The 22,916-nt window shown below is 41.6% G+C and overlaps 1 protein-coding gene across 4 annotated transcripts in view; it reads left to right on the top strand.

The window, feature by feature from the left end:
- The window catches only part of TMEM117 (transmembrane protein 117), a 415,971-nt gene extending 396,579 nt beyond the window's left edge, over positions 1-19,392 (top strand). For all 4 annotated transcript variants that reach the window (XM_019543346.1, XM_019543349.1, XM_019543347.1 and 1 more), the window contains 2 exons: positions 3,988-4,117; positions 16,900-19,392. In XM_019543346.1, the coding sequence (XP_019398891.1) occupies positions 3,988-4,117; positions 16,900-17,540 (771 nt within the window). In that variant the 3' untranslated portion in view covers positions 17,541-19,392. The remainder of the gene's footprint in view (positions 1-3,987; positions 4,118-16,899) is intronic.
- The last annotated feature ends 3,524 nt before the right edge of the window (positions 19,393-22,916 follow it).

The following is a 22,916-nucleotide window of genomic DNA, read 5'->3' as shown; positions in this document are numbered from 1 at the left end:
GGCCTGACCAGCGTCGCATAGAGGGGGAGGATCACCTCCCTGGATCTACTTGAGATGCACCTGTGGACTCATATTGGAGCTTGTAAGTTTAATGAGACAGCTTTTGAAAACTGTGTAACAAGAGATGCCAACTTTGTCCATTAAAGGCCTAGTAGGACCCTCATGGTCTTAGAGGCTGCCTGTGGCTTCCTTCTGGGTGAAATCAAAATAGATCAATAGCAGAACTTTGCTGTTGATCATTTCAAACAATAATGATCTCTAATCATACAACATGAGAGATACACAGATGAACTATTAGTAAGGCTGTATGCATTTATTTTTAAAATTATGCAAATATATACATAACCTAGTTGCAGCATTCAGGCTAGTTGCTAATTAGACCCAAAGCACAGGCACCACAATAGAAAATGCCAGGATTGATTAAATAAACTTTATGCTGTTATGAACCGGGAAGTTAAAGAACACAGCATATGTCATGGTCACGTAAGATTAACCTTTGATGTTGGGCCAGATATCAGAGATTGAAAATTAAAAGCTGTTTGAGCAATATGAAAGCATAGTTTCACATCTAGAATTTGTTTTCAAAAGTGAGGACCTAATATGTCTGAGCTATTAATAAACCTTGCATTGGTAATAGGAGTCATTCCTATTGGATGTCCTGACCTTGTGGTAAAAATTGTTGCCTGGCCATTACATAGACCAGATTGTGTTTAAATTATCAATAAGAAAAACCTGTCTTAAGGTCAAGACAGTATTGGTGTCTGCTATGGATTGTCCTCAGTATGTTACTTAGAACATGGAAGGGCTAATGTCCCTTTTTACTATGGCTTTAGTTTTTGGTATCCTGAAGTTAGCTTTAGCCAACAAAGATAATGGACTTTGCTTCCTTCTCTCTCCTGGAACAATAATAATATAATGGATAGCTATGTGTTCTGGACCCCCAAACCCCAGATACACATGGGTATATAGTCTCTGGCCAAGATTATCAAGATGAGGCTTCCAAAATTAAGCTCTGAATCTATATTTGGGCATGCAAGTAAGTGACTTGATTTTAAAAAATGTGGTGCCCCCAGCAACTCCCACTGAACTAAGCAGGTTTTAAAGTCCAACTGGAGGTTCCAATTTTTTTTTAAAGAACTTTCCCCCGCTCCCAACAGCTAAAGCAGATAGGCTTCAGAGTTGGTGAGAGTGAAAACTGATTTTCTGCTGTGCATAGGTAGTATTAATATATTGCGGCTGGTTTGAAAAGGCTTTGCTGGGGGGAAATCAGTTAAAGAAGTATCACAAAATTCCTAGAAGTAGCAGCAGCCTATTATGCCAGCCCCATGGCTCTAGGCTTCTGTACAAATGCTGGGCCATCTTGCATGAGCATGTTGGATTAGAAAACCCTGACAACTCTTATGCCCAAGACATTTTAGATTTACAAAATGTTTGCAGCCCAAGAATATACCAGCTATATCTGCACTGGCCCTGGGGTAGCAGAGCCCAGGTGCAGCTGTAACTCACACCAGCTGCTTATAGCCCCCAAAGATAGCCAGCTAGGAATATCATTATTAATCAAAGGTTGGAATAAATAAATGCCGAACCAGTTTTTCTGAAATGCTCCTGTGCTACCTCAGACATATATAATGCTTTAGATGGAATGCAGAGAATCCATAATCTTAAAAGAAAAAAAAAAGGAGTAGGATGCCTTCAAAGAGAAAATGACAAATTAGGCAATGTCTGGAAGACATTGTTCCAATGGGAGTGTTTCTTAAGTAAGGATTGTGGATCAGACTCATTGAGGTCACTGTATAGTTCAGACATATGTAATAAAATAGAGGATGCATATGTGGAAAATTTGGAGATCATTATAGCCTGAAGATGTCAGGTACAAGCACTATGAGCATGATATATTCTCCAATGAACTTTCAACTTACTTGCCTCTTGTAATACAAACTGCTAGCACACAATAATTCTGTCCTGGGTTTGTTTCCTGAGATATATGATTAAAGAAAATTTATAGTAAAAAGAAAATCCTAACTCCCATTATTACAAAGCTTATGTTTTATTTTTTTCTTTATTTTGATGTATACAGTTCAGAAAATCTGTAGGGCACTTTATAAAATAAAGTTGCTCCACTATTTCACATTCTTCTCTGTGTTAAGGCTTTTGTGCTCTCTATCATATGGATGAAAAATCCTATGTAGGAGCTGGATGTAATTACATATTACGTGAGCTAGTAATCTGACTGGTTTACCTAATACTCATTAAGTGACAACTCAGATTATATTGGAAGATATTTTTGATAGGGACCACATATCTGAATGTATTTTATAAAGCTCTCTATCATACTTTCAAGTAATCTTTGAACATGGCATAGCGGTCAAAGGAAATACAGGTGCTGTAGAGATGATGTCACAATTTACAAGAGTATGCTCCCTGCAGCCGCAGATGTAATGTGGCAAAAGAAATGAAGCAGTCACAGTTTCTTTGACTCTAGCAATCCCTGATTGTGACACCAGCTCCCGGAGACTGTGGCAGTTGGTGTAATTAGTAGCATACTTCAGACTACTTTAAACCTAGCTGAAGAACTTTTCCAGTGTGCCTTGCTGCCAAGACTGAGGGAGTTGTGTACTGTGCTTAAGCACTCCTCAGCCCCCTCCTGGCATGTGGGCTATGTTATGCATTATGAAATGATAAACTTAGATTTACACTTCCAATTCCACTTGTAGAAATTGGCAAAGTTGGGTAGAAATAATTAAGCAAGAAAATTCCACTATGCATCATTTATTTTGAAATACACAGCCATTTTGTCCATCACTAAGCCTCACTGATTAAACTGATCACTGCTTTCCCTTCAGCTGGTTTCTCTTCAAAAGTTGGCTCTCTGTTTCTAATATTTTTCCTTTTTCACTGCCCCATTTTTCTTGCAAAGTTGCCTGTATTGGAACACTGAATAAAACTGACAGTGTTTATTCTGGTGAGATGAATACCCAGGGATGGTTTTCATGCAAAGGAATCATAAACAAGTTACAGTGCTCCTTAGAGTTCAGATTCCTTTACCTTAATTTCAGTAGTTTAGATCCCTGTTGTACCATCTTATGGGACATAAATCCAGGTGCGTGCATGGGAACAGGGCTAATGCTTTTTTTTTCAGCAGGGCTCCAACAGCCTCTAGCTTTCACTGTAACCACTTGGACAGCAACTATACCTATTTTACCAGTAGCGCCAGAAGTGTCAGGTTCTAAACTGTTATATTCATCTTCAAATGGCCAGAGTAACCACAGAGAAAAAATCCACCAAATGCCATGCCTTGCATAGTGAAAAACCAGAGAGGTGGCTAGATATATTACTATAAAACAAATAATAATCAGTAAGAAGCCTCCCCCCTATTTTGCAGGCATCATTTTTGTCAGCTTCAAGAAGTGTTTAAATGGGAAGCAGGATTTAGATCCCTTCAGAAAAGTGTTTGAGGATCTTTTCTCACTTGAAGGAAGCACTTAGTTAAACCTCCTAAAGGCTGTAAGCACCCCACACTTTTAGGGTCTAACCCCTGCTTGCTAAATGTATCACCTGTAAGTCACTTGCTGAGTTAATCACAGTAGCTAAAACTTACTGCGGGTGAGAAAAATGGATTTCTGATTAAGTATTTATAATTAAGTATATGACAAACCTAATTCCTTTCTTTCTAGGATGCAAGGAATATTATATGCTTAGATTAATTTTGTGCTATCTTCTAGTAGTATAGGTTCATCATTACCACTTTGAAGAGAACCTCTAAGTACATAATTATACACAGTTAGTCAGAATTAAATTACATATTATCTAATGTAAACAATATTCTAGCTCAGGTGGCTCAGTCAAGGTTAAAATACAGAGATCCAATAGCAGATGGCTTTAAAAGAAAAGCCATTTCAGAATCCCCTTCCTACTATTAATTCAAACAATTGGGGAGGGCAAAATATATATGGTAAGAGGTTAATTTTTCTGTTCTTCCTTTAACAGGATTGGGAATTTCCACATTTTATGGGTGATGTTGATGTAAATCTTCCTGGCTTGCCCTCTGCACATATGCAGTTTAAAGTTCCTTACTTCCAAAAGATTTTCAAGGAAGAATACCATATACATATAACAGGTAAGTGGCCTGATGTACTGCAATCCCAATCATACATTGAGGTCTTTAATTACTGCTGTGAATCAGTTTTAGTGTGTGAAATTCTGTTTTTGACAGTGTCACCTTTATCTGCATTATGATTTCTGTTCAAAATACCCCATCAATGAAGCAATGAATCCAAGCAGCCTGCACTTCTCCATGTAGTTCAGCAATTCCTTGTGCCATTCATTGATACGTATAACTGTAGCAGAGATCACCTTTATTAAAAATGATTCTCCTGGGGAATTAACAGCTCATTTCCTTTTCAGATCTGTTCTGCCTCCAGATAGTTTCACTATAATTTATGTTAATGTCCTTTCATGAAGCAAGCCATTCTCATCCAGGAAAGGTTGGGTAGAACCATGCTTACAGCAGTCCTCTCACCAGAAACAAACAGCTGAATACACATTGTGGGCCCATCTACGCAAGACATTTACTGCCATGTTGCCTAATTAGCTCTGCAGTAATGCCACTGTAGGTTAGTGCTTGTAAACACAAGTCCTGTGCTGCTGCTGCATTATTTAGTGTGCCACAATGCATTTGTAGACACTGACAGGGCTGGCAGGGGCACAAGGGTGCTTCAGTGTGGGGGCTGCCTGCTGGCTAGCCCTGCACTGGAGTACTCTCGTGCCCCAGCCAGCTGCTGTGCAGCACGTTGAGCCAGGTCAGAGCAGCCCTGGGCTGACAGGCTGACCCTCAGAGCCCCCTGCCGCCCCCTGCCGCCAGGGGCTGCTCTGACTTGGCTCAACATACTACGGTCCCAGGCACACACATAAACGTAGTTCCCAGGAGCAATAAACTCTGGCACAAACTGAATAGAGGATCTGTCCTCTATTCAACAAACTGTGCCAGAGTTTATTGCATCACAGTAATTGCACATGTAGATGCGCCTATTGTGTAGTTATTCCAAATCATGACAAATTAGAAAAGAAGAGCCTGATTCTAATGTATGACTAAACAGTTTGAGAGGATGAAAGGTGGGGTATGAAGCCAGGTATGCCTCCCTCCATTAAAGCGTGTGTATGCATGTATGTGTGTATTAGCAAGGAATTTAAAATGAATGGCATGTCTCCGTAGAAGTGAATTCCATACGTAGGGATCTCTACAAGACAAGGTAGAAATAGAGAAGTCAGAGTATTTTGACAGAGTGTGTAGCAAGCTCCTTCAGCACCCAGTGTGGGGGTGGGGGTTAGGGAGTGGGGGAGAATGCCAACCACTGTAGACCAGTGAGAGGAAGAAAAGTCTTACCTCACCTGGCTCTCTCCACAGTCGAAGCAGCTACTACTGCTACCACTGCTCTTCCTGTGGTAATGTCAGCTCAGGTGGCAGCAGTTGCATGGCCCAGACTCCCTTGGAGCCACCCCGGTGCCCCTTTTCCCCATCCAGATATGCTACTTGGCACAGGGCTGTGCCTGCTGTGGCAAAGATACCCCAGGGGTGAGGAGGAGTAGAGAATGCTATGCTGCTTGTCCCACTTGCTCCCTGCAGCTGCTCAGCTCCTGTGGCTGGGCAGCACAGGGGACGACATTCAGGTGCTCCTTTACAGTTTGCACCTGGGGCTGGTGTTGCGCTTGCTCTCCCCCCAGTTGCCCTACTGACATCAAGTTGATCTGTGATGGCACAGTGAAGGAGCCACATAGTGAAATGAGATTTGACATGAGGGCCATGGTAGAGTTTGATAGAGCCTTTGAGGGTGAGTAGTTAAAAGCTAGTATAGTAGGTCAAAGAAAGCCAATGGAATGACTCAGAGAGAGGAGTGAGTTGACATAAAGGAATTTAAGTTGCTACATTTCCAGTGGATTGGGGGAGAATGCTAAAATGATTGGGGTAGGTGGATAGTCAAGATCAGAAATAAGAAGGGGGTGGACAAGGATTTGAGCCATCGGGATGGAAGAGCAGCACTGTTGTTGTTTAAATGTCATCAGGAAAGGAGTGGTAAATGTTGGTGATAGCCTGGAAGTCTGGGGGAAAAGGACAGGGGTGCTTCTATGTTGACAGTGGGATTTTGAGTCGGATAGATAGGGAAGATGATGAAAGGTAAGAGGAGAGAGTTGAAGAAAAAGGATACTCTCATTTTTAGCCTGGGCTTAAAATAAACCAGGGTAGTATTTTACAGAAATAAGATATAAGTGAAGGGGCCTGAGACAGAGCCACGTGGGACTTCAGCAGAGAACGGGCATATGAAGGAAGATGTTGAAGACAAAGTCAAAGAGCCAGTAGCTAAACTGTGAGATGACATGGCCTCAGAAACAAAGGGAAGAAAAAGCCCAAGGAGAGAGTGACGAGTGGTTCTGAATTTGAGGACGATGAAATGGTAAATCTAGAATGTAGCCAGGCTTTTTAGAGAAGAGGGAAACCTGACTGGGGCACGTTTCAGAAGTGAGTAGATGAAAAGAAAACAGTGCAACTACTGCATATTGCTCATAGAGAGGGCAAAGGCAGATGGGCTGATGTAGGAGAGTCAGGTGGGAAAATGGAAGGGTATGTTACACATGATTTGTCTGAACACTGAATGGAAAGAGACATAAAAGAAAAAGGGCAAGTAGGTGGATTTGAGCAAGACAATGGAGGCCAGTAACAAAGACAAATGATTAATTGGGACAGGAGGAGGGATGGGACGTTAAGGGCATGTGAATACCTCACAGCCAATAGCTAGGGTAAGGAAGATAATTTAGAGCCAAACAAATGCAGGGAAGAAACAGAGTAAGGAGACAGACGGGGTGGGACTTGCACATGAAGGGTGTACATAAATCTCTTTAAAGTCAGTGACATTTTGGTCAGAGAGGGAAAGAGGATGAAGAGTTTAAAGTACCAAATGTATATGTGACAGTAGCTGTAGGTGCAGGATCCAATTACAGTAGAAAAGTAAGAACATAAGAAGTGCCATATTGGGTCAGACCAGTGGCCCACCTAGCTGAGTATTCTGTGTCTGACAGTGGCAGGGCTGGATACTTTAGAGGCAGAGCGTTGAACTGGAAGTGTCTAGTGATCTGTCCTCTATTCATTACCTTCCCTAGCATCCACTATTATTGGTTTAGGGATGCCAGAGGAAACATCCCCACCCCTTCTGTCCAACAGCTATTAGCAGATTATCACCTGTGAATTTGTTGCCCTGTGGGGTCAGGCCAACACTCAGGATCTCAATATTGCGCTGTTAGACAAGAGGGCGTGGTGTATAATTGCACACGCACACATATCACCAATTCAAGCACATACACAACTTAATGATAATGACATGAAATCATACACAATACACACATACATACACATATACACACAGGTTAAACACTGATTCAGGTGACAGTGTGTATGTGTGTTGGTGCCTGTAGTACCTGTGCTTGGGGTGCTTGGTAACTAAAATGCAAGTGGCAGAGATCAGGGGAAAAAGCAGTGGAGACAAGGCAATAGCAGTGACAGAGATCAGGGAAAAGGCAGTGGCGATAAAGCAATAGCAAAGAAACAGGAGTTTGCAGGCAGAGAGGAGTTCAGGATGGCTGGAGCCACAGGAGCATGGAACAGGTGTTGGAGGTGGTGGCGAGCCAGAAGCAGGAGAGGGAGAAGTGAGACAGAAGTTAGAGGGGCGAGGAGCAGAGATTAGAGCAGGGCCAAACCATAGTAAAGCAAAACCCAACTCAGGGTTCCAAATAACAGTTTTATTAAATGAACACTGTACTGTACAGCTTGGTTCACACACACTCACACAAGCACTCCCACACACACTCACACAATGGTAGCAGGAGAAAGAGACTCAGTGGAAGGATTGGAGTCCAGGTAGGAAAAAGAAACAGAGTCCAAGTCCTTGGCTGAAGAGGGGGTGGGGGTGATAGCTTCCTATCCAGGCTGGGCGGAGGTCCTGGATGGCCAGTCGGGGTCTTCCTCCGGCAGGTGTTGTCCAGAGGGGGTTGCTGGCAAGGCTTCTGGGTGGGTAGGCAGCATGACATGCAGCAGGTCTGATCCAGGTGAAGATGGTGTCCCAAGGAGTCAGTCTTCACTACCCCTTTTTATGGGGCAGACTACTTGTGATCTTCTATGGGCAGGGCCTGTCCAGGAATGTCAGCCCTGTTCCAGAGGGCTCCAGATGTTCATACTGAGCATGTGCAGCCTTGGCACAATGGTGGGTTGCCTCATCTTTTGTGTCTTGAATGCGGAGGGTGATTCCAAAGTCTGGGTCATTGGTCCAGGTATTGGTTTTGATGGTGGGGTGATTTAGTAGGGGGTCCTGCTATCATAGTGTTTCACTCATCCATTCACTCTTTTGCTTCAGGCATTCAAGGAAAACCCATTTACATGGTAGAGGTTACAGACTTAAACATGAGTCATAATTGCAACATACTTACACAACAGGACATGGGAACAAGATGAGAACAAGATGGGAAACCTGACACACAAAATGGATACTTAACATCACTCATGCCAAAACATATTGCAGGCCTAAATCATACAATGTTAATATAAAGCAATAAAAATCAATGCACAGATGATAGGAATACAATATAATGCAGTAAAAATCAATACAAACATAACAGAACACTATTTACAATATAAAATGGGGCTTATTACAATAATAGCATACAAGCACTTAGCTTACCTAGTACTACTTGTAATCACTTATAAGGGATAGAGAGGGAAGAGAGAAAGTCAGAAATGGTTAGGGAAAGGGGAGGGAATGTATTTCAAAAGAAAAAAAAAAAGAAAAACTGGGGGTTTTGCTACAAATTTTTGTAGTCCCCTTTTGAACCTGGCTATGCTATCTGCCTCTACCATCTCCTGTGCCAAAGAATTGCACAGGTTAACTACGCATTGCCAAAAAATCCTCTTGTTAAACCTGTCTCCTACTAATTTCAATGAATGCCCGCTAGTTCTAGTATTCTGGGACTCAGTTCTCTGTTTACTTGGTCCATACGCTTCATGACTTTGTAGACCTCTATCATATCCCCCCTCAGCCGTCTGCTTTCCAAACTGAGGGGGTCCTAGCCATTTTAGTCTCTCCTGCTACAGCAACTGCTCCATCACCCTGATTGGTTTTATTGTTCATCATCCTGATCATTGTAATTGTCTTTCTCTGTACCTCTTCTAATTCTGCTACATCCTTTTGGAGATATGGTAGCCAGAACTGCACACAGTAGTGCTGCTTTCTAAGAACAGCAGTATGGTAGGTGGAGAATATGAATTTACAGTGGAACATGACTATAAGCGCTTTAAATGTCCTCTGGGGTTATTTGTTGTCTGAGCCAGTGTGGCAGAAATGACCTGTGGTAGACTGTACTGTGAGAGAAAGGGACAAAGGAATTAAGAATGGTAGAGAGAGCTGAATTGTAGAAGAGGGAATGAAGAACAAAGAAGAATGGCTTAAAGATGCAGGCAAGTCAAGGAGGTTGCTGGATGAGGGTCATAGGAGGGCAAGAGAGAGTGAGCAACATTAGAGTAGTGATTACAAATAATACAGCTATAATGATTGAGAGCCATCCTTTTGCTGCTGGTTGTGCTGCTGTTTAAAAACCAAGTAAATAAGGGAAAGCTGTATCTGTACATTACTGAGTCCTCTGCAGAGAGAACTGGAGGCCTCCCAGGATTTTTTTTTTTTTTGGAGCAGAGGCATTCTTTAATGAGGCGAACTCATAAAAATGTTTTTTCTCCCTGCTCAGCATTAATAAGACTCACTTATTAGATTTCCTAGACAAATCAGTCCATTTGGGTGCATGTCACATAGGCTGGCTACTGAGCGGCTGTTTCATCTCAGTGCCACTCCACCCTTTAGGAGATCTAAAAATCAGCCACAACACACATGGCATAAGAACGTCCCTTTGGGTGGGTTTTGCCTGAACCATCTGTTCTTGCCATCAGTTCTTATCTTAGAGACTGCATCATGGAGCAATTTCAAACCCTTATGATTATGTGTAAATAAGATACTTGTAATTCTAGCTTTAAATCAAGGAGCTAATGAAAACTTCAGGACTATCCTGTTCAAAGCATTTAATACAGAAACTAATAAGAACAGTTCATTCAAACAGACCTTTTTTAAAAAAAAAAAGAAATTCTAATTGCAAGAAATTACTGATGAAGAGAGTGTGGCAGTCCACAGACTAAAGCAAGGTTTAGTTTAGTGCACAGAAAGAGAGGGAGTAAATGGCAGAACAGTTAAGCTGTCTCACTACAGCTCCAGAGGTGTGAATTTTCCAGTTGCCACAAGCACAAGTGAGTACCTATTTATTTAGGCAGGGCAGTGAAAGATAGCTGTGATCACAGCCACATCACTCCTTTGTGAACTGTTTACAGATTACTGTACATCTTGACTACATTAACCCAATGGGATGTTAAGCTCAGGATGGCCTTGATGCAGATCAGAGCAAAGGCACAGAATTAAGATGTGGACCCAGACTTTGAACATCCCTGTAAAAAACTGGATTTTGATCAGGATTCTGCTGATTTTGATCAGTGTCATACTTTAACGGTGTTCTCAGCGCCATGGGGGAAGAAGGTTAATTCAGGCATTCTCTAATTTATTAGCTACATTCTCATGGGCGGTATTTTATATCTTCCAAAACACCATAAGGATTCTGAGATGTGCTTTAATTTTGATAAATTATATCCGTTTACTCCACATATAATGCATTCAATCTTTTGATGTGGGTGCAGCATGTTTCCATTGCGCTAGTGTAATCTAGAGTACTGCAATGTAAGGATGGTTTTGTGATAGCACAAAGCTGATTGCCACTAACATAGCAGAGTAGGGAACATGGTTAGAGAAAAGGGGAACATGGTTGAGACACTCCTTAGCCATGTTGATGCTGAGCTGATTTTTTTGTCCCCTTGAAGTCAGTGCCATGTGGCATAACTGAAATTAACCCTTGGAAATCCCTTAACAGGGAGATAGACCAGTGGCTAGCAAAATGTACAAAGGACCATTTTTAAGGCACCTCTCCTCTGACCAATGTTATGTGTGTACTGCCCTCAGTTACAGTTTAAAAACTGGACAGTCGCAGAATCTGTATTGCTAACTATTGTGATTTGATTGCAAAACGTGAGACAGTGTCTTTGTTTTGAGCCTCAGTACCTGGAAGCCAGTGTCTATATGAGAATCTCAGCTTTCTTTTTTAAAAAATAGGTCTCATGATTGCAGAGCAAAGCATTAAAACATTACCTGTGCATACCCCAGAGGCTCACAAAAAATCTACAAACAAACAAAACAAGAGACATTCTCCTTGTTTAGCCAACCTCATTATTTTTAAACGAAGCTAATGCCTTTTTGGATGCCAGCTCATGATTTTTAAATGTTTGGAGCTGGCAGTACTTCAGAACTAATGTATTCAGGCTCTAGATTTTATGCCTTACTGTAATTTTCCTTTACTATCAAAAGAATATCTTCTTTTTTCCTGTAAATCCAGTATTACATTCCTTTGTATCTAGGAAGTCCTAGCATGTCTTTAGTCAATGTTAAATATTTTCTCCCCGTTTTCATACTTTCTTTTATCTATGAACATCAGAAATAGCTTGAATTTCTGCATCTGCTTAAATCATGTGGATTTCCCTTGACAGATGGTTCACTGCAGTTTGTGTGCTTTCTTTCCTGGGCTGCTGTTTATGAAAACACACACAGCCTAGCCTAGTTTCTACAGTACCGAAGGAAATTTGTAATACTTAGTAAATTTTGATACTGAAATGCCAGATTCTTTCATTGTTAAAAATTTGCTTAGAGGCCAGGCAGGTACCTTATAATACCAACACTTGATTGTGCCATGCAGGACATCTATAATCACAAGATCCTCCCGTGTGTGGACAGGGTTGGAACTGGAGCTCTTATGGCCCAGGTGGGAGACTGGCTTCTTCATTTGCTAAAACTCATTATTGAAAGCTAGTCTCAGAATGGGTTAGTCAATCTGCCCTTCCAGCCAGAGGAAAAAATGTGTCAGTGGCAGTTGTCAAGGATGGCTTGTGGAACTAAACCAAAGGAAGCATGGCTAGATCCAGAATAAACACTGCCTACACAGGGAGGCCTGCGGGAGCCTGTAGGCAAAAATAGAAAGGTTAGAGGTGAAAACAAAACTACCCCGGCACACAGGTTCTGAGAGAAGTCTCAGAGGATTTTCTGTTTAGTTGAGCTGTAAAGAGTCTCTGTGTGTGTGTCTGTGTGTGTGTGTGTGTGTGCGCGCGCGCGCACGTCCATCTGTATAAAGCACTCAAAGATATCAATGCAAGTGAGAATTTTATTCTTACTTATAAATAGGATAATTGAGACCAAAGAAGTTAAGGGCCATATTTTCTAAAGCACTCCCCCTCTTCGGATGTTCAGTTACCTGGGGCCTGACTTGTTGAGCAGTCGCAATTCCATTTGACCTCAGTGGGGACAGCAGGGTCCTTGTGCTCACTTGGGGTCCAATATTAGGAGTTGTACATGCACAACTAAAGTTGCCCCTAATGTCTCAGAGGCTGCATTTCAAAATTTTCACTCCAGTGACTTGACCTGACCAGACAAAGTCACTGAGATTGCAGCCCAGTTTCCTAGAGCACAGTCTAACCCATCTCTGCACATATACCTTTGCAGACCTTCTAAAAGTGAAAGTTTCATAAATATTTTCTTAAGCTCTCAGAAGTAGATACAGTGCTAGAAAAGCAAGAAAGATATCCCTATTTCTTCAAGTATGAGAATAAATAAGATGTTCCCCTCGTTTTAAATGGAAAGTCTCTGTCCCCAGCAAACTATGATGCAAGGCAGTGGTGTTCATTCAATACCAACCGAAAGGACACATTTCACTTAAAATAAGGTATGCTACCTTTTGCTCTGCTGACCACAAACATCATCAGTGGTGCAGACAAACCCCATGTAGGTCCTACCTAGTTTACCAAACTGGATTTTGCCCTGTGACACCTAATCAAGTTTAGTGTTGTAACACTCCATGCTGCAACATCTATATCCTGCCTGAGGCCCCTAGTCTGATGCCATTAGTCATGACTGGATGTCTCTCTAGAAAGTGTAGTCTAGATTACCTAAAAATTATGGGCTTGATGCCTAAATTTTGGGGTCTAGTATGTAGGAGGTCAGACTAAATTATCATGTTGTCCTCTTTTTCTTTATAATCTGGCATTCTTAATATAGCCCCACTGCATTCTTCATTTTTTTCTATTTTCAGTTGCCTCTTTTTGTTTCCCAGCACAACTTCATACTCACCAGTCTGTCAGCCTGATAGGAAGCAGTACAATGCTTCTAAAAGTGACAATCGTTCTTTTTCCTATGATTTCTAATGTCAACTGAGTCCCTTTGCAGAGCTGCCCATCTCGTTTCCACAGAAACAAAAAGCACTGCGAAACAACACTTGTTTTCTGTGTGTGAATAGAAGTGTCCAGGGGGAAAGTTCCCCCAGACAGGCTGAAGAGGTGTTATTGGACCTTCTCACACCTGGGGGAGGAGAGCAGTAGGATGGAGGTGTGATAACCACCAGTGACCTATTTCCAACTCTGAGAATTGCATGAAAACCAAAGGAAAAATTGTAGACACAACCCAGCAGAAATTTTTAAGTTGTGAGTGAAAAACAGAGCAGAGCTTAGATGACGATTACCATGCAATAACAATATTAAAAGTCAGCTAACTTTAGCATTTAGGAATGCCAATGTACTTGCCATGCATGAGAGACATTTTTGATGCAATAAAACATGGTATCCTCCAAAATCTTTTCTCATAACTTTGCTTGTATGGTTATGTGTTGATTTTAGAATTTGCTTGTCTTGGTACCTTGTTTATTTGACATTTTTATTAATATTATTAATGTCTCAGGGCATGGGTAGATCTAGGATTTTGAAAAGGAGTGCAGATGATGTGGTGCGTCATTGCATATAACACAACATATGTATTCCTCCAGTTAAAAAGAAACTAGAGCTTTACTAATATGCTAGAGATGGAGGACTGTATTATTCAAGTTAAGATCAAAGCAAAAATGTATCTTTGTTAGAATGTACATTATTATATTTTACATATAAAATGATAGCAAATTAGATAAAAATAATTAAAAGGTATTGTTTCATTAGTCTTCTAGTCGTTAGAACTAAAATGCATCTCTTACTCATGTTCATAAAACAAAGTCAACTTTCTTAAGTGTCTTGACAGTTCTTTCAACATTTGAGTTAATGTTCACCTGTTCTCAGAACTAGAACTAAAAGCAGTTTGTGGGGCTGTGGAATCATTACCAGGAATAGTTAACAGATTAGCAAAATTGCAGAAGACAGGACAGCTTGATTAATGGAATATCGAGACTCTTGTAAAGGAAAGAAAATTGTTAACACCTGTGAAGTGAAGAAAGATTAAATTGTAATGATCCATGAAGTCAATTGACCCTCCCCCCAACTCTGGCACTGGATAAATAGAAATGCCACTGCTCTTGCTGTACAGATGATTTTAAATTTGGGGTTGAACAGGAATCAAAGGGGGGCAGGGGGGCAACTGCACCTCTACACCCCCCCAACCCAGACGCACTCTTGCTTGGGGACCACTAAGGAGCTGCATAACAGAATTTTCTGCAGGTGAAAAACCAACAGAATATCACTAGCTTGAGAATGGAATTTACTAGGGGCTTATCCAGTTGCAACTGAAACCTACATTTCCTGCTGCATCTTTTCAGGTCCTGTCACTTCTTGAGTAGCGGCAATACCACAAGAAAATTAGCAGTCATGTTCATTCTCATACAAAATGGCAACCAAGGTTACAACATAAACATAAATACAAATATCAAAATACATGTTAGATTTATGACAGAATACAATTACACAGCCCTACAGTAGTTGTAAATGTTCCATTCTTTATCAGATCAATAAAGTAATGCATGCCTGAAATGCTCTGCTAGGCATGTACATGTGCATTAGGGCTGTGCAAAGCTTTGGTCCCTGATTCAATTCGACAGAGATTTGGCCCAATTTGGTGGCTGAATCTCTGAATCCAAATCAAATCAGAGGACCCTTTAATCTCTCCAAATCGAATCGGAACTGTCTGAATTGATTCGGAAAGATTCGGAGATTCAGACATAGAGACAGCTTTAAATGTTTTTTCTTCATACCTCCAGGTAGCAGGCAGCTCATGAATGCTGCAATACTGGGGCACATGGAGCATCCCACAAGAGCACGAGGGGCTCCCCAGCAGGCCTGGAAGTGGACCAGAAGCAGTTCTGGTCCATTTTCAGGTCTGCCAGGGAGTGTGCAGAGGACGGGAACCCTGTGCCCCTTCAGCTCAGCAACTGGTGCCTCCTGGGTCTGGGGGGGCATCCAGGATCCCCCCAAGGCTGATCACTGAGCCAGGGGCATGGGAAGGGCCTGCATGCTCCCCAGAGGACCCAGAAGTGGACCAGAAGTACTTCCGGTCCACTTCTGGGTTCGCCACCAAGCATGTTGCGGGGGGCTCCTATGCTCCTGTGGAACACTCCATGCTCCCCAGCATTGCAGCATTCACAAGCCTGGTACCTCAAGGTATGTAGAAAAAACATTTCAAGCTGCGTTTATGTCCAAATCACTGATTCTCTGAATCAGCATCGAATCTTCAGATTCAGCCGAATCGAATCAGGGACAGCAATCCGAATCAATTAATTGAATCACTGTCCCCGATTTGGGCCAAATCTGAATCAAATAGGGCCCACTTCGCACACCCCTGATGTGCATATATATGTGCGTATGCACACACACATGCGCATGCGCGCGCGTGCACACACACACTTGCTAAATTTATGCTTATAATTTAAGTCCAGAACAATACAATGTTGTTGATTACTAAAAAGAAAACTACTTAATAGGCGTGTCTACACATCACCTTATGTCACCATAGTAAAACGCTACATTGCTGTATGACGTGCTATGACAATGTAGTAATCACGTGAGTCTACACGTGACCAGGAATAACTTCAGTGTAGTGGCACAGTCCCTCATTTTAGCACGCCACTATGGCGAAGTAGCAGCTAAAACTAACCATGTTTTAAAAGGAAATACTGAAGCATGATGCAGTAACATCACCATAGGGCAACGTGTAGATGCGCCCAACATGTCTTACGTATAGAAACACAAAATGCAATAAGTAATTATACTTAGCACCCCTAAAAAGGCTTCATTCATTCATACATGAACATGATGTCTTCCAATAACATTCTCCTTTGTCCAGGTGAGATCTTAGGATGTATAAAATGGAAAAGGTAAGGTGTAATTATACTGTAATAGCATTTTTACAAATAACATACAATTGGTGCTGTGGTACTTTGGTGGCCATGTCTCAGAACTACATCTCTCATATTGTTCCCTTCTGCCTATGTTAGGGTGTTACTGCTATTAAAATAATGTAATTGTCATTCTCTCAAAGCAACTCACCTCCTCAGTGTCTTCAACCATCACCGGCATGTAAACCGTTCTATCAAATGTGGCCTTTTCAAGGAGAATTTTCATGCCACTATTTTTAAAGTCCTGAAGTGAATGCTCTTTAAGTTTATTGATCTGCACCACATCACCTAATCATCTAATCAACAGGTCACCTACAAACTGCAGTGTGAATTCAATTGATATACTGCTGTGCTTTCATTACAAAATGATTCATTATGTGCCTAGATATGATTATGAAACAGTTGAAAATATTCAATCAAAAATCTGCTTCTGATGAGAATTTCAATATAACTTTTTGTTTTACAATTTAATTGAACAAAAGAATTGTTTTTCTTAAAGTGGCATTTGGTGTATCAGTGTATGTATTATGATACTTCTAAAAAGAACATACCAGATGACATTATTTCCTTTTTTCAATACAGGTAAATGGTTTAACTATGGAATTATCTTTCTCGTTTTAATCCTGGACCTAAATATGTGGAAAAATCAAATATTTTACAAACCTCATGAATATGGACAATATATCGGTCCTGGGCAGAAAATCTATACAGTGAAGGACTCAGAAAGCTTAAAGGATCTTAACAGAACTAAGTTATCCTGGGAATGGAGATCAAATAATACTAATCCTTTGACTAACAGGACCTACGCTGATGGAGACATGTTCTTGCATAGCAGATTCACGGGTGCTAGTCTTGATGTCAAATGCCTGGCCTTTATTCCATGTTTGATGGCCTTTGCTTTGTTTGGGTTCTTCATCTGGTTCTTTGGGCGATTTCAGAAGACCGATCAGGGCATGGAGAATCTGGACAAATCATACACAAGAATGAAAAGGAAGTCACCGTCGGATGTAGGAATGACACGAGAAAATACACAAGTCTTAGTGGAGGAACCTTCAAGTTTTGAAGAACCACATTTAGTATCCATAAAGTCAGACTTAAGTGAAATTGTCTTTAATTCTTCCCTCCTAACTTCTGAAAACCTGAACTTACAGTTTAGTGAACAAGACAGCCCACTACAACCAATACCAGAATCCTCTGTCCCTAAGAATAATCCTATGACTTAGAACATACAGTCAGGAAAATAAGATATAAATAACCAATAATTGTAAGAGTTCAGTTTTACCTTTTGTAAGATAAGGTTTACATAGTGTTTAGAATACATCACAAAGGTGCTCAACATGCTTTTTCTAGGAGTTTTGTTTTCTATTTGTATTATAGTACATGTGCCTACTATATAGCTAACATTCCTTTATAGATTGCTTCTTAAAATTGCACAAGCTATTTATTAATTCGTTGACTATACTGTATAATAGTGCATTAGATGATTATTGCAGGTATAAAATTCTACCATGGTGGTGCCTTGAGATACTCAACTGTTTTTAACTCAACCCCAGAAAAGGTATAGCACAGTTCTTCTAACCTATTTTGCAAGGGTTTTTTTTTTTAGATACAGTTATTAAGAGTATTATTTAATGTTCTACAAACAGGTGAGGCAGGTGCAGTTATTCCAGAAGAAAAGTTTCTGATAAGATGTCACACTAAAAGGATGACTTTATTTACTCATCTATGGAGTCAGTGACTTTGATAGCTGGACTGCAGAGAAGCATGTTGATTGCCTTTTAATTTTTGCTGGCTGGCTGCCAACCACAAATACAGATTTATAAAGCAGTAACAGTAGAGCAATAACAGAGCATGGGTCACTACGTACAAAAATATGACTTTCTCCATGAGCAATTGCAATTAAGTGATAATGCCTAATTATGTTTTTCATAATTAAAGATAAACTGCTCCTTGATTAAAAATCCTGCTCTTCACCTTTTAGAAGCAAAGGTTAAAATGCACAGTTGAAGCAACAGTCCCATTTCCCATCATCAAGACAAACCCATGCAACACCAAAGAACCAGTGTAATGATTACAGTGAAAAATACAAAGCCAAGAGTCTCATGTGTTTGTGCAATTTTTGTGTAGCTACTGCTTGGGATACAGTAAATTAGGAACTGTGCAAGGCCTTCTGGCAGATTTACTAAAGGACAGGTGGGGGGAGGGGTCAACGTAAAATAGATTAGCAAGTGAATTGTCCTGTATCTGCTTTTTCCTTTCAAGAATTCTCTGTTAATAAATAATGGAAAGCAGAAGCAAACACGTGAAGCAATTGTTTTTTTTCTGAATTTCTGAAGGGTACTTGGAGTCTGAATCCCTCTGCTACCGACTCAAACTATACACACGAAAACACTGCAAATCTAAAACACCAGAAAGGGTCTGACTTGCCTTTAATTCTCTAAATTGTTGTTCCAAGTTACTAAAAAAATAAGTCATTTTTAAGCCTGAATTATTTTCCTGTCATTTACTGATGTTGCTGTATTTTGTCTTCGTGATTTTTTTATCTCAGTAGTTTGATCTATCTGCTTTTAAGTTTTCTGAATACTGAATTTAGCATGCATAATAAAACTATGCATTTATTATTTGTCACTTGAGAGCCAATTTTAATAAGCATAATTCAATAGTTATTTATCATGGCAGGAACCTCTCTTCCATTATTATTCTTCCTTTCTTAACATTTCATCCATGGTTTGTCCTATTTAGATTCATAAATAGTTCTGACATTACAAATATAGACATCAGAATCACTGTAAAATCAAAAGCAACCATTTTCCCTATGAAACATTTAATATTTTATCAAGAGAAGGCTTCCTTTTTAATCAGGTTGGATTGTTATCCATCAGAAATTATAGCTAAAAATAATTCTATTATTAGTGTTTGATTAGTGCAGCCTATAAATTGTAAGTGTATCTATTTAAAAAACATATCCAAAGTCAAACATGTTAGCTTTTTACTTTACTATTTTGAAGGTGATTGTATTGATGCTTTAGTTCCAATCAAGATTAGTTGTGGACAAATAAAAACATTTGGGAAGCAGCTAGGCTGGATGGCTAATTGATTTTGCAAACACATGCTCTCCTATGCGGCTTGGAAGAAATGCCTCAAAATGCCAAGTCCCTGCTGTGATTTTTTTCTTTGTGTGGGAGTGGTCAAGTCCATTAATATATAAGCTGTAAATTGAAAGACTTACTTGAGCCTTGCTGCCTGCATGATTACAGGACTCTAAAGCAGCTGTCACTTGCTTCAGCAACTGATCCACAGCTAAAATAATTGTGTGACCTTACATCAAGTTAATGCTTTTAAGGTCACTGCAAGCCTGCATGTGAGAGAGAGAAAATCAAGTAATCCTGAGATTTTCCATGAGCACTCAAATTAATAGTCAGGCAGAAAACTGTATTCATAGTGGTTTCAGAAGACAGAGCAACTGCGGCTATCAACTCTGTACTTTAAAGGAGGCAATTGAAGAGGCACTATGGTTTTACAGTAATGATCTCCATGTAATTTGTAAACACAGCCTATATTTATCAGTCACAGAAAGAAAGAAACGCAAAAAAGAACTTACGTGCCTAAAAAGAACTCTAGGACCTAAACCCAGTTCCCTTGCAGTGGGAGAGCAGTTTGTCCCTGAAATGTTAGTAGCAGAAAAAACACAAATAGTGACTACTGGAGAGAGGAGGCAGCAGACAACAAGGAAGGCTCTCTGGCATTGCAGCCTGCCTGTGTAGTGGGCATGGCACTTCCCCAGGCAGTTCAAGACCCAGGTTCTAGGCTTCCCTCCCTTAACGAAAGGCCTATCATGTCTTCTGCTTCCCAGCAAAATGCTACAATTGCTAGGCAGGCCCACAGTACTTTCTATTCCTTTTGTTCCACTGGGCAGCCAAAAGGGAAAAGACTGTGGGACCAGAAGAAGCATAAGCAAAAAAGGAGTATGTGTCTTTAGTGAGATGGGCACTGCTCTGGAAAAGAGACACCCTGGGTTCTGGTCCCTCTTGCTACCTTCAACAGGACAGAAGCTATCTCACTGCTGGGTATCCAATTCATCCAATCACAAGTAAATTCAAAACCACAATGTCCTGCCTGCCTAATTCAACGGGGCTCTTTGGATTATCTTTCCAAGGCACCTAACTCACATCATATATTGTATAAGAAGCCCACGTGCCAAACACTGGGTTCCAGATTCTTTGCTAGGGGCCAGGCACCTTCAAGTCAGGTGGTGCAGTGTGTAACCTGTAGGCATCTGAGGCCTTATTGGAACATGCGCAAGCTGATCTGTTCCCTAAAGATACACGTTTCTCAGATCTTTCTAACCAAAGGGCCTTCTCCAGCACAAGCAAGCCTAAATTTGAGAGGAATAGAGAGGTAGCTAGGCATGTTAGTCTGAAGTCTATAAGGTACCACCCTTCTGCCTAACTCATTCAGCAAGTCAAACGCTTTTGTAAGCAATAGCATATTTTGTTAGATGCTGTAACAGAAGTAGGGTGTAACTTGCAAAATCTCATGCCCCTTTGCATGAGTTAGCCTATAAGTGCCTCCCCGCCCTGCTTTTTTGACAGGAATGAATAGTCAGCCTACTGTGGGAAGCAAAAATAACCTCCTGGACCCAATATGTTAGTTGCTGTGAGGAATTTGAGATGGCTGGGGGAAGAGGAAAGGTGGTTTACACAAATACCCTGATATGCATGTTCAAGCCCTCCTCCCCAGTAATTCTGACCAATTCCCCCTCCCCCTCAATGAACACTGCTGAGAGGAGTATCACATTAAGGCTGAATTATATCTGGTTTGTAAGAAATGTTTTTGGTATAATTGTCTTTTCATTAACATAAATACACTGAACAAGATCACGATAAACAGAGAAAAAGATATCCCAGAGATAAGCCTACATGAGCATAGAGGTGTTTATAAGTTTGCCCTATGAACAGACTCAGTAATTACATTTCTGCTACAAAAATGACATGGATGTAATAACAGAGAAAAAGTGCATTTGTGGGGGGGGAACCTTATATATAATATCTGGCTTATTCATTTTCTTAAGTATTTTGGGAAGAAACCACCCATAAGCTAGGTACTGCCTTCCTTGATTTCTGGTGCACCATGAAAATGTTCCAGTCTACCTTGGTTCTATCTCTGTTTCTTCAGTTTGTCTAATGACTTTGACCTTACCTCTGTCCCATCCTATAATTTGGAAAAATTAGTGCCCATTTTTCTCAGAACTCCCAGTGCCTGAGCTAAGTTTTCCTCTGCTTTTGGGTTTTGTTTTGGGGTTGTTTTTTTTTAATTTATCATCTCTCCATCTGTCTCCATCTGTTGAATACCAGAAAAACAGTACTTTTTCACCTTTCCATATTTTTCTCCTCTATAATTTTTTTAACAGTTAAGTATACTTGTCTTATCTGCTTTCTCAAATGACTGTGAGTTGATTTGTATGAAAAGACTGCTTTCTCTGTTCTAAATGTTTCATTCCTCTCAATCTAGGTATAGTAATTTCAGATTCACTTCCTGACTACCTTAACACATAACTTCACACAATGTGGCCGCATCTACACAAGACACTGACTGTGCAGTAGCTCATTGTCACTGAATGGCTTTTTGGGGATGCTGACTGTGCAATAGGTCTTTATAACTGTGTAGTAGTGTTGCCTCATACTCAGTGCCGCAGCAATGAAGTTTGGCACCCAGGGCAAAGCCTGCAGCAGCAGCCCACCCTTGCCCCATGCAAGGTGGGGCCCATGCAGCCGGACACCGAGCAGGGGCAGTGCGGGGCAAAGGGTGGTAGCTACAGTGGCCAAGTGCAAGTTTCCCTGCCCCCCGCTTCCTGGGAGGTGGTGTGGGGTGAAGCAGTGGGAGGGGGAGGGGGAGGCACATGGGGCCAGACACAGGAGGAGCTGGGGACGCGGGGCATGTGCCCCCCTGTGACTCCCCCATGCTGCACCTCTGGACAAGCCACTGGGCTCTGATTGCCCCATGACCTGGCCCAGCTGGGGCCCAGCTCATGGTGACTGGGGCCCTGGCCTGGCCGAGTTCTGGGGCAAATGGTGCAGCATTGGGGAGCCAAGGGGAGGGGTCATGGCCTGTGGCCCCCTGATCTGTGCACAGGGCAAGGGCAGGCTCCACCTCTGCTCTGTGCCTCACTGCTGCTGCTTTGACAGCGGCACGGTGTGGAGCTGAGTCCCGCTGCTGGGCAGGCTGGGCAGTGAGGCACATGGTGCCACACCACACTGCTGTCAATGCAGTGGCTGCAAGGCATGGAGGAGAGGCTGAGCACAGCCCACAGCTGCAGTCCGCCCCTGTCCTGTGCACAGGCTGGGGAGGCCACGGGCCAAGTCCCTGGATGAACTGTGACTGTGGCCCTGGCTGGGCTGGGTTATGGGACAATCGGAGCCCAGCAGCAACTTTAGAGGTGCAGGGGAGTGGGGGAATGGGCCCAGACTTGAAGTCGGGGAACAGGCCTGGACTCAAACAACCCCAGCAAGGTGTTCATCCAACCTCCTCTTAAACACCCCCAGGGTAGAAGCCTGCACCACTTCTCTTGGAAGCTGGTTCCAGACCCTAGCCGCCCTGAC

Source organism: Crocodylus porosus, unplaced genomic scaffold (assembly GCF_001723895.1).
Source record: "Crocodylus porosus isolate Cpor-Errol unplaced genomic scaffold, CroPor_comp1, whole genome shotgun sequence".
In the NCBI taxonomy this organism is placed as follows: domain Eukaryota; kingdom Metazoa; phylum Chordata; order Crocodylia; family Crocodylidae; genus Crocodylus; species Crocodylus porosus.
This window is presented reverse-complemented; position numbering and strand designations above follow the sequence as displayed.